Genomic DNA, 13,091 nt, shown 5'->3' with positions numbered 1-13,091 from the left:
ACTCAGATGCCTGCTTGAGACATGCTCAGCAGCCAGTGGGTGAATATTAGAGAGCTGGTGCAGACATCTGAAAGTTGGATTGGGTAAGAGACCCTGAACAGTTTGGAGACACTAAGGAACCAATAACCCACCTACAGCTTTAACTGTGAAACTTTGAGAGATTTACGTCCTGTAGATGCGTCTTGTTGACCGAAGGCTTTCCGTCATCCTGGCTGAAGCTGCTCTAAGCAGCAAGTGAGTTTAGTGTGGGTTTGAATTTCTCTGCTGTAAAGGAAAGGTGTGCGCTTGATTTGCTGCAAGTGCTTCATAGCAAAATTTAATGCAAGACAGTAATAATTTTCGCATTATTCCCACTTCCATAATCATTCAAAGCAGAACTGATACTTAAATTATTTGGTCACCCAGCCCCAGGTCTACCTGCAGTTCTGGCAGTAGTCATATGTCTGTCTGGTTGTGGATGGAAATATTTGTCAGAAGTTGATCCCTTTTAGTTGTGATGGTTGGAGCCTTTGTGGATTGGGGTTTTCAGTTAAGATGCTAGTTACCCTTAGATTTAGACAAGGTCACACTTCCACAGTTAGCTCATTCCTCCACCTGACAAAAATAATGTCTCTCTTCTGAAAGGCTGTTGAACTCTCACCTTTTTCCTTCTGAAAGTAACACTGGAAATTGAATGCTCACTAAGAATTTGTTGGGATGAGTGAATTCACATGAATGCCAAGGTTTTCTAGCTGAATACTGGATTGTGAGGCGATAAGGTTGTTTGCTTTTCTTGACAGTGGTTTATTTGCTGTGGCTGATGAGTGTAAAATTTCAGTTTCTGTTATTTGATGTGGTATTTTTTTCTATTTTAGATAAATTAGTCCTGAACACATTGATATTTTGTAAGAAATCTGTTTAATATATTTACAGGATGTAAACACAATCTTAGAGGCTTTACAGTTGGGTATCTCTATTTAGATTACACGTTTACTGTTTTTTCTAAGAGACAACTCGAATGTCTTTTTGCTGATTAGGCAGCACTAAATGTACCATACTGGTGCACTTAGTGCAACATACTGGTGGCTTTGTCAGGCTAGACATGAACAGAGTGGTGCGTTTTAAGCAAAATGTTTGTGTGGGTGTGCTAATGTGGTTCACGATGACATTATTTGAAAAGTCAAAGGATCACCGAAGTTAATAGCAGCCATCTTAGTTGGCTTTTTACTCCAAACGGGAAATGTCAACCTCAAAGTGGTGTTGGAATAAAAGTGAAGGGATCACCGAAGTCAACAGACTGTGTCCTTTGGGGACCTGGAATGGCAATCCATCAAGAAGTAATTTAAATACCCAAGTCAGGAGTAAAGTGGTGGGATAAATAATAAATTGTCATAATTTTTTTTTTTAAATCGAAATTATAAATCTATTATAATTCAGCCCTGTCCATGAAACAACATACAGTCCTGCAGAGTCTTGTGAAAACTAAATATATCCTTACTCTCTTAATTCCTATAGAATCAGTAAGTAGTAGCCATGTGCTGATAATCAAATGGACTTGATTACTTGATCATCAGCGTGTGTGATATTGTGCCATTTACAGGTCAGGAGAGTTCAGATGTGTCTTAACACAATTCCACAATCTTCCCAAGAGGGGATGTCCCCAACAGATTTATCTAAAGGTTGGACTATGCAGTCCAAACTTTAGGTAAACCCCAAAAGCATCGGGTCTCACAGACTACAGGCCTCAATTGGCATATTAAAAGTTGATCACGGCACAATTAAAAATTGAGTCAACAAGGATGGCTTGCTTGTAAAGGTTGTCAAGCGAAGGCCTCTTTTCTCAAAAAACAGCATAGCAGCACATTTTAAGGCTTGCCAACCTGGATCTGAATAAACTAATAGACCGCTGTGTCCTTTGGAGAGATGAGACCAAAGTGGAGATGTCTGAATTTAAGGCAAAGCACCACTTTGGCAAAAACCAAACGCTTACTGTCATCTCGGTTGTTGGCAACTGCAACTGACAAAGGCTACCTCATGTCATCATTATTGGCTTAAACTTCTCATACCACCTGTCAAGCAAGGTGGCCGAGGGGCAGCGAAATTGGTGATGGGCTTTTTTGCGGAGTTGATCATGAACTGTCTCGTAGCTAAAAAGAACTATGATTAAATGCCTGTGAACCTCAACGGACAGAAGTAATGTTGAAATGAAGAGAATTCATCCACCACGACATAAGAGACTGATAAGTCATTCAGAAAATGAGGAGAATAAGTTATTGATGCGAAATGAGGTTCTGCAAGCTATTGAATCATGGGCCGTACTTGCTTCTTACAAGCTCACATAGAGAACGAGAAGTGTGTGCAGAGTAGCTTTATGTCAGGGGGGATGTTAATAAAATGGTGCCGTTAATCAGAAAAATGTCATGACATGTTTTAAGCTCATATTCCACTCCAACAAAATACAGTTGTTTGAGTTTAATAGGGATTTTTTTTTTAACATCACCTAATTCTCCGCTCAGTCATTTTGAACAAATGATTATCATGCCCATTTCAGTATTTTTGAAAAGCAACTAGTTTTCTGCTGCAAGGTTGACATCCTCAGAGGATTATCTGTCTAATAACTCAACTCAAATTAATGTAAATATGCCAGTCCAAAGCTTACGTAAGTGCTGTTCTGCTCCTGTGTAACCACTCTGGATCAGACCACATTTTTTTGTTTTTGTTAAAGCTTAAAAGTCCAGCTTTTTTCAGTGCATAAATGTTTTCCCCAAGTCTGTAATAAACCCATAGAATTGCAATTTATGTCCAATCAGATGAAACTGGAGTTGGATGATAACAGATTGAGCAGGAAACAAGACCATATGGTCGATCCCAACATAATGGGAAGAATACAGTTAAAGTGTGTGAGCCTCTTTGTTCAGAACATTTTGCCCACAGCACCAGTCACTCTTATTGTTCTTGTCAGTGTGATTACTTTCGACGGGATGATTGCAGTAATATAATTCATAATGTACGAATCGCAAAGGAAACTGTGAGCAAACGATCTGCAAGATAGTCGTCCCTTTCAGTTTGGATGAGCCGGTGTATGAGTCAGCTGATGTCATTGAGCTCTGTGGTATTAAATTGTCTTGACTTTGCAAAGATGCTAAGCAGGCTTCCTCCAAATTGACTCAATACTAAATGAAGAGAGAGAGGGGTTTTTTTTTGCTTTGTTTTTTAAAAGCAAAGGCCTCGCTTCAACTTTTGTCTTTTTAAGCCATTATGGAGGAAAGCTTTGTCGGTATCTCTCCGTGTTGTGATCTGTCTGAAGCTAAGAGCTAAACTCCGCTGCTGGTTATTCTTCAATTAACAGAGCAGTGTCAAGGCCATGCATGGATCTTATTTTCTAATCATAGTTTTGGTGTGCATACAGTGTGTGGGTATGGGCTAGCTCTCTAAAATGAGCTGCGTAAATTTACAAGGCACTGGCTCGGTGCCCAGCGCTGCCTTGTCGCCCCAGACATCTTCACTGGAAGCTTCGCTTTGACCATTGTGGTGGGAGTGACGGCTGCCGCAGTCGCGAATACAACATGACAGATGGTGACTGTGTTAGGTGCATTTCACATCCCCCTCTTCTACTTTTTCTTTTCCTTTTTGCTCTAGACTTAAATGGCAATTGGCATTGGGTTGGGCATATGTTAAGGATTTGAACAAGAACTAAAAGGTTGGTAAAAAAGTCAGAGACCACCATGTGAAGCTTAAATACTTTTGGTTTTCTGGTCCAGGTATGCTGCAGGTTTGTCTGGCAAACTAAATCAGCTTTTCCTGAGCTCATTTTCTCTCCATGTCCCACATCCCGCTAAGTTTCCTTTGTCTGCAGTCCTTGTCTTTTGACTCTTTGACAGCCCGAAAGTAGCTGAATAGTGAGAGAAGAATGGCTCTTTGTTTCGACCGCTTGCTGTCGCTGTGGATTTGATTGTCTCAGTAGGCAACATGGCCTCAAACATGACTATTCACACACTGACACACACAGTCACCCCTGTGGATGGACATTCCTTTTGGCAGGGCTCCCAGATGGCACTGCAGGTTCTGTGCGGGCTGCGACCATAAGAAGGAGTGATTGACTGTGTTTCTCAAAGGCTGAGCAGCATCACACTGGAGTGTGAAGGTTATAAAACCATAACTCTGTTTTGTTTTGTTTTTTTGTTTTTTGTTTTTTGTCGTTTTTTTGTTTTTTGCTGTTGAGAGTTCAGATTTCTCTGTAAAGTCTTCAACAAAAGTTGAAGATTCACAGAAACATGTATAACTATTGATTGTTGACTTTGGACGGATTTCATCTGGTACTGAAATGACCAATTAAAAGAGAAATTACTTTTAATTCCAGCTTTTTAATTATGATTGATTGCTACTTTTCCAATTATAACATCAGTAATTTGGAGGTTATGTCTGTTTAGAAAAAAGAACATATTTTGAAGAGATTGCCTTGGGCTATCGAAACAACAATAGAATAGAATAGACATTGGATTTGCTTTTAATTTCCTGAATACTAGAAGTTAGGGTGTTATACGAGTCCCATATTGTCAGATTTCTGTATAACATAAAAGTACCGTAATTGTCGGGCTATAAGCCGCTACTTTTTGCACAAGCTTTGAACCCTGCGGCTTTTAGTCAGGTGCGGCTTTTCTATGGATTTTCCATGATTTTTGTGATATCGTAAGACGATTTGTTTTGTTTGTTCCGCTGTTGTACGGCACTACGTTGCCTGGCGGAAGGATCGGGGTTCAAGAGTGGTATGTTAGTCACATATCCGTCCGCCAGGCAACGTAGTGCCGTACGAAGTAGCACGAAAAACAAACTTCAAAGTAGCGCTACGCATTCAGCGGGAGGCGTGGATGACGAGCGGCGATAAACTTGCGAAAAGCAAGTTATGCCCAACTCCACCGGTGGATTCTGACAGCGTGGAAAAGTGCGAAAACATCCACGATCACCAATGGATTTTGAAGGGCTGGACTGCTGCATGATGGAGAGGAGGACACCGCCACGGCCCTTCTGAGGGTGTTCGACTCTGACACTGACAACGAGGATTTCTTTGGTTTTGAAAGTGACAACGAAGGAGAGAAGCGGAGAGTGGATGACGAAGCCATCCTGAGCCAGTTCGTTTCCGACATTGGAGAAGAGGACTTTGGTGGTTTTAGAGCGCAGGAAGAAGAGAAAGATGGTGAATGACTGACTTTTCTTCTTGTTAAAGCCGTGTCACTGCACCTGAGCCTAAAAGGTAGTCCGAATCTATTTTTCTGGTGTGCTGTAGGTTACTGTTATGTACTACATGTGCAAATATGTACCCATAACTTGTTTTTCAAAATATTAATAAAAGGGGTGTGTCTCCAAACAGCCATCTCTTTCCTGACAATTCCCTTTGTGCATATTCTCTTACATATGATAAGTCAACATTGAAACACCTGCGGCTTTTAGTCAGGTGCGGCTAATGTATGTACAAAACAGGATTTTCCCCTGATTTTAGCTTGTGCGGCTAATATTCAGGTGCGCTTTGTAGTCCGGGAAATACGGTATTTATTTTATTCTATCAGAGTTTTGGGGATTTTTTTTTTTTTAGTCGAAGTTCTTTTAGTATTCAAGAAGAATTAATTGTAGAAGTGGCGTCTTTTGTATTTTAGACTGAAATTGCATCCCAAATAACATGGCTTTTCCTGCACTCATGTTCATTACGGACAATAAATTGAAGTAAAATTTAGGTCTTGAATGGTAGAACCTCAAAAAGGGAATGTCTTTGCAGCCGCAGGGTTAGTAACAGGCTGTTGAACATCCAAAAAACATCTTGTTAAAATTGCGTCTTGGTGTTTTATGACAACGCTTACAAGCAATGTCAGTTCCATTAAAGAAGAGTGGTAGTTAAAGAGACCATCCCATCATCCGGAAGGTGACTGATTTTTATCTGCGCGGCAGCTACCCTAAAAGATCCTCAAATGCCCCGCAGCCACGTCTACTCTTGAGTCAAGTTTTTATGTTGAGTAATCAATTTGTTCAACCTCCTTTAAATGTTTAATTAACCTAGACCCAGAGTAAAATGTCACTAATATGAAATCCTCAGATCCTTTATCACAGCCAGCTGAGCTGGAAGCAATTTTGTGAGTATTAGGAGATGACATTTTCCCCAGGCAGACATCTTATGGGGGATTCAAACTAGTTGCAGTCACAGTGGAACAGAAGTCCTGCGAACAAAAATTAGTTCAGTGTACATTTACGTGTGATCTGCATATTAGCCTTGAAGCAGAATCATGCCTCACTTACATTTGGACTTTCATAAACGGTTAATGTGGCATATGCTTAAAATACACATTTGCTTTCTTACTGAATGCTACAGTTTTTGTTTTTTTTTTTTTTAATGGATGTTAATGTTCAGGCATCAATTTTAATGTTATTGGGAGAGCAGTTGAGATTCGACTTGAAGAAAATATCCATGTTTAGTTGTGGTTAAAGTTGCAAAACACTTTTCTCCTTCCGCATCTTTGGCATAATCTCAAAGCTGAAAATCTAGTTGTCGGGCAACGTTTTTTCACTGGGGGGGGTGGTAGGCGGACGAATTATAGTGATTGTATCATCTGTAAATCTCTCTTTGAGCGCAGATCATCGGTAGCAGGCCTGTTAATGGATCCAATTTGAGCTGGATGGAGATGTACTTAAACACCTTTGCTCTCCCTATTTAAACAGTTTAACTGAAATTGGTTGTGTTGTGACTCTTGTGTCCTTGTAAAGCCACTGTTTCACTGTATTAGACCAACTGTTTGTATTCATCTTGAAGCGAAGCACTTGCTGTGCAGAGAATGTCAATAGTATGTTTATTACTATTACTAACAGTTTTTATTTCATAAGCATGAATATCTGAGCTCATTAGAAGGGGAAATAAAAACATGCATCACTTTCTGGGTAAATAAGAGTGAATATAGAATTTAGCTAGCTAAACCAACATAAAAAAATAAAAGTGACAATGCACTGACCTATCAAGGTTTAGGTAGTTTTTTTTTTTTTTTTTGGGGGGGTTTTTTTTTACTCTTTATGTCAAGATAGGTTGACAGATGATGTCAGGACAGAGTCTACATGGATTAGGATGTTTGTAGATGACCCTGATCTGCAGTCAGAGTAGGGAGCAGGTGGAAGATGGTCTGGAGTGTTGGAGGTATGCTCTAGTGAGAAGTGGAATGAAAGCCGGTGGAGGCAAGACAGAATATGTGTGTGTGAATGAGAGGGAGACAGTTGTAACAGGGAAGATGCAAAGAGTGGAGGTACATGACTTTAAATACATGCTACAAAAAGACAGGAGGCCGAACTGGAGGTGGCAGAACTGAAGATTTTAAGACTTTTACTGGGAGTGGCCAACAACATTACATTAGTGTACATTGGAGGGACACCACAGGTGGAGCTGGTAAAGACGCAAGCTTAACATGGTTTGGACATATGTAGAGTACCAAGGCTGTTTGATATGAAGCTGCTAGGCAGGAGAAGAAGCAGAAAATTAGAAGATTCATGGAAGTAGTGAAAGGGAACATGCAGATGAGTATGCTAGAGACCAGAATCTGCAGTGGCAACCCCTGAAAGAAGATGATTTATGTCATCAATTGAACAAAATCAAAAAGATGAAAACATTGTAACAGATTTTTTTTTTTTCTTTCTCCTTCCATGTCTCATCCTTTTTCATCAGGTGTGTACTCCTGCCTCTCTTGAGTGTGAAGCCTCCTCAGCAGGCACTCTTCCTGCTTGTGGACTCCATTGATGAAGGCAGTCAGCTGGGTGAGGGGGAACAGAGGTCCTCCCCAGGTTCTCCCAGGACCATTGCAGAGCTCCTGGCCAGTCACCATGAGTTTCTGCCTCCTTGGCTGCTGCTCATCTGCTCCGCACGACGACAGAACAAAGCCATTACCAAACTGTTCACAGGTAAATGGTTCAACTTTTCTCGTTGCTCAGTTAAGATAACTGTTCTCCAAGTGTAGAGGCAATTTTCCAAAAGCTTTAGGGTGTTACATGTAGTTTTTTAAAAATCAATACATCATTGTCAAAATCACTATGATACCATTATTACAACTGAGCTGAGCTGCTGAAAAGAGACAGTTTGATGTATGAGAAAGTACTTGCAATTGTCAGTACTGCTGTATGCTTGTTCCGCTTGATGGCAACCATTTTTCAGATTTAATAATACACATTTTGACAAAAAAAATACAGCAGTTACAAACAAAGCCTGCAGCATCATTCTTTTTTTTTTTTTTTTTTTTTTTTTTTTTTTTTTGTCACTGCTTCGAATGCTTTCTAACATTATGACATGCCTGAAGGGATTAGTCACCACTGCAGACTTCTGTAAGAGATGCAGCTTTTCCTTGTCTTGTGACACTGTACCATACCCACTGCTATTATCTCCTTGTCAGGCCAGCAGCCTACTCTGTGGCGATGAGCTGGCATAACATTAATCAAAAACCTAACTGTGTGGGAGGAAGTTGCCTCTGCAGACTCACATTGCTGCGTGTCCCCCGTCTACCTTTCCAAAGCCATTGAATGTGGGAGCTTCTAGTGCCCTCACTTTACCTTTTTTACTGTTACACAACATCCCAGCAGTCTGAATAGTTGTGCTGCTCCCTCCTCAGGAGGTGCTTGCGGTCAGATTTGGGGATGAACAAGCTACATGCGTTCTTCCTTTTGTTCCTGCATAAATTATGAAATGCCTATGTTTGTATGATCAAATTCTCCAAAAGCAGTTCTATTTGTAGTGCTGATATTTCTATTGATTTTATATTGGATCGGGTATGATCGCGATTAGGTCTCTGTGCATAGTATGTACAGAAATGCATGGTAACAATATAATGTGCGCCTAAAATCCTATAAAATTAATAGGACAGGTAACAAGCATCCTTCTTTAATATCTAGTCCCAGCAGCAAATTAATTTGCTTGGCAGTCTGTTCATGTTCTGGCTTGTCTTCAGTGGATTATGTTGCTTGCCTCTTATCATTTTAGATAATACAAATAGTATTCCTGTATATATTCCAAATTAAATGCAACAGTGTAATTAGAATTAAGAGGTCACGCTCAAAGTTGTTTTCAGGACTCTTAAAATATGCTTTTCATATATACAGCAGGTAAAGTAAATCATGAACGCGTCACCAGTTTTCTTAGTAACTATATTTCTAAAGGTGCTATTGACATGAAATTTTCACCAGATGTTGGTAACCCCTCAATCCAATTCACACATGCAAAGTAATCAAACTATAACTGTCCATATTTTAAGTTGTTTGCAATAATGAGACATGACACAGGGAAAAGCTGTTGAACATATGAAGAAATGGAGGTGCAAAAAGACCTAGAAAGTCATGACAGCAGCTGAAATCTATCAGTAATTGGAAAGCAATCCTGCCACTTAATGCTAATGAATAACAGCTGGTTCAGTCCCTATAAAAAGGTATCTCATTACCAAAGATATACAACCCATGATGGGTAAAACCAGTGAGCTCTTGCAAGACCTTGCAACCTTATTTTTGCAACAGATACTGATGGCATTGGTTGCAGAAGAATTTCAAAACCACTTGAAGATTCCAGTGAGCGCTGCTGGAGCCATAATCCAGGAGTGGAAAGAATATCATTTCACCATAAACTGGCCACGACCAGGTTCTCCCAGCATGATTTCAGACAGAGGAGTGAAAAGAATTATCAGATGAGCTTTCCAGGAGCCAAGGACCACTTGTGGAGAGCTACACAAAGAGTTGGAATCAGCAGGAACAATTGTTTTAAAGAAAACAATAAGAAATGCAGTCAACCACCATGGCCTGTATGCACGCTCGCTACACAAGACTGTTGCTAAAGAAAAAGCATGTTGGAGCAAGTTTAAAGTTTGCTGAGAAGCTCAAAAGGCACTGCATAACATCCCAAAAGTAAATAAGTTTGGAGGTGGGACCATCATGGTGTGGGGCTGTTTTCCAGCATACGACAATGGCACGCGTCATATAATTAAAGGAAGGATAAATAGAAAACATATACAGAGACATTCCTAATAGGAAACTGCTGTCGTCAGGAGGGTGAAGACTAAACGAGGATGGATGTTTCACCAAAACAATGATCCCAAACACAGCTGAGGAAACTGTGTTGGTTTCAGAGAAAGACAATAAAGCTGCTAGAATGGCCGAGTCAAACACCTGCTCTCAATCCAATTGAAAATCTATGGAAAGAACAAAAGTTCATAGAAGGGGTCAAGGAAACCTTCAGGTATGTGTGTAAGAATGGGCCAAAATCACCCCTGAGCAATGCATGAGAAGAATTTCTCTATACAGGAGGCATCACCAAAGGCTTCTGTACAAAGTATTAAATACATTTCAGTAAGTGTGTTCAATACTGTCATTTCTCATTATTACACTTAATTTTATGGACATCTATGGTTTGATTTCTTTGCTTGTGGGGCTTGGATGGGACATCTGGTGAGAATTTCATCTCAATAGCACATTTTGTATTAACTTAGAAAACTGGTAACACATTTAGTACTTATTTAACCCGCTGTAGGTCTCCTGCAAGAAAATGAATTGTCAGCTATTTTGATCATTATTTCCGTGCAAAAGTTCCAACCACTCCATGGGTCTAGTTTCTCCATTGTGAGTTTGTTTCTTAGTCATTGTTTGTATAAGAGTGGAAACAGGAATTCAGGACACTAGAGTCTCACTTTGAGTCGTTCGTGGGCATCGTGCATGTAATTCAACAAACCAACCGTGATGCAGGCTGCCCACTTCATAATTTCAAAGACACGCCCACCCACGCTTTCCTCTAACTTAAAAGGTTCTGTGTAGGAACCCGTGTGGATTGGTATCAGTTTAGTTTAAAGCGTTTTCCAAAACTTTGTGTCCACAGACAACACAGATGGAAGAAGTTTTATATTTGATTTTCTTTCGGCAGCAGTTTGTGTCTGGCCCAAATCATTAATTTCAATAGTGAGATTTTATCTGGTGTGCACTTCATGTTCAGAGCGGACTCAGCAGGGGAACATAGTCTTAAAAAACATTTTCGTCTTTGGTATATGTTTTTTTTTTTATTTTGTTTTGTTTTTTACTTGTTTGTTCTATTTCTGCTTGTTGCACCTCTTTTGTTTGTACTTGTCTGTTGTTTTTGGTTTTGTTTTTTTTTTAATATATGGTTTGAGGTGAGTTTCATCGTGGAACAATCTGATAAGTGGCAGTTATCTTCTTTTTCTCCATTTTTGAAGCTCATTCTCTCTTTACTGCCTCTTTGATGATGGCCAAGCTTTTGTTGAGCTATTACTCCAATTGCCAAGCAATTGGTTCAAAAAGATTAATCTACTTTTGAAAAGAGTGCCAACCTCACATATGAGATGTGATGTCCCTGCTTGAAGGGAGTGAAGGACATATTTGGTTTTGTTTTTCCTTTCCGTTTAGACTTGCTGATGTCTTTTTATTTCTATGAACATATTCCACAGTTAAAGAACTGAAATAAAAGGTATTATCTAGTCTATGCACTGAAATCCTCCTGCAGAACTACAGTAAGCCTTGATCTAATGCTTTTAGCAGTGTCTTTGTTTTGTCTGGATCCAGTCTTCCGCTTTTAGTCCAGTGCTGGAAATTCTTCTACAAGACTGACTTTTTCTTTTTTTCCCATCACACTTAGACGGATGTGGACTTGCACACACACACTCACTCACAGTGTATTCTATTGCCTTTTGTACCTTATTATTAATATGGCACTATGAATGCTCCTTATTCATGCAGCAGTGGACTGAAAATAGACCAAAGAACTTTAGAGTATCAGACTGAGGCCAAGTGTCCCCTAAAAATATCTTGCATATTGTTTACAATTTAGAGATGGCAGTGACCTGCCAAAAGCGTCCACTTTCATGCTTGCTGCAAAGCAAACTACTATTTTATATGAGCGTCCGTTTTAGTCGCAGTGGAGGTTGTCAGTTTCCCAGTATACTCTGGTTTGTGGTAATGCGAACTTTGTGGTTTTGTAAATACAGTGCTGATAAAGTTTGAGGAATGACCTTTAACCACAAGGTTTTGAAGGGAGCTCACTGGACCTGAATTTTGGTCCTGTATTTCTAAAATGACTAAAAGAATTCAGACTCCTTTTATGTGAGTAACTCAAAGCTTTCTGTTACCTTTGATTTTTGCAAAATTTGCTTCAGTCTGACTCACAGCAAGTGCATTCAGCTGGAATTTCTCATTTAATTTTTTTTAAGGAGATGACTTTATTCCCCAGGAGCAAAACTCAGAGTTCCTTGTCTCTTGCTCAACTGTTATTCCTTGTGTCTATCTCTGAGTGGAATGTGCTTTGGGAAGTTTTCAGCACCTCAGAGACCGAACAGGAAGGAGGCATACTGACTTCTGCTGCAGAATGCCTCACTCACATCCGCTTGGCTAATGCCTCACAAACAAAGAGTGGTCAGTTTGTGAGGAGTACAAGAATTTTGCACAGTATCCCTCTGGCAGACCCGTGTTATGTGATCATTCCGATTCGAATAAGCGTCGGACTTGTTACCTTTGACTTGGACTAAAATTTCACTCTTGAGATGCAAATTGTAGCGAAAAAAAATCCTGCTTTTTCTGACTTTACCTTCTCTTTGAGCTGTGCTACTGTAAGGGCATTGTAGCGGTAGTGCAGTGGAAACACTTAGGCAGCGATTTTGGTTGGGAGCCGGGTAGAATCTGTGCCAATTTATCAAGGCCATCCAGCAGAAGGTGGAGCAGGGACAGAGAAAAGAGGGCTGTATGAAGGTGCAAGGTGGGGGTTGGCTGTTTAAATACCCCCCCCCCCCCCCCCCCCCCCCGTTGTGTGTGCGTGTGTGTGTATTTATTTTTTTCAGCTCAAACCTCAATCTCTTGCCATCTTTTTTGCTATTGGTCTCATCGAAATACTTACAGCCCATTTTTAAATCATAGTTCCAACTAGAGCTGGGCGATATGAGATTTTTTCATATCACGATATGTTTTTTTCATTTCTGGCGATAACGATATCTATCACGATATAAGCCAAATAACTATATTTGTAAGATTTAAATGTGCCGTTGCTCACAAGTAAAATGTGAAATAATCAGCAGCTTGTTTTTATTTAAATATTTATTTCCCATAATAAGTTCAAC

At 40.0% G+C, this 13,091-nt stretch overlaps 1 protein-coding gene across 1 annotated transcript in view; it reads left to right on the top strand.

Moving 5' to 3' along the window:
* Positions 1 to 13,091, top strand: part of ankrd50 (ankyrin repeat domain 50) — a 41,008-nt gene that overhangs the window by 11,624 nt on the left and 16,293 nt on the right. The window contains exon 3 of the mRNA XM_085285457.1: positions 7,673 to 7,905. Coding sequence (XP_085141583.1) covers positions 7,673 to 7,905 — 233 coding nt within the window. The remainder of the gene's footprint in view (positions 1 to 7,672; positions 7,906 to 13,091) is intronic.

The sequence above is a fragment of the Mchenga conophoros genome, linkage group LG2, assembly GCF_057382185.1.
Source record: "Mchenga conophoros isolate Kocher_MC1m ecotype Shallow Benthic linkage group LG2, M_conophoros_male_GT1.1, whole genome shotgun sequence".
NCBI classification, from domain to species: Eukaryota; Metazoa; Chordata; class Actinopteri; order Cichliformes; family Cichlidae; genus Mchenga; species Mchenga conophoros.
This window is presented reverse-complemented; position numbering and strand designations above follow the sequence as displayed.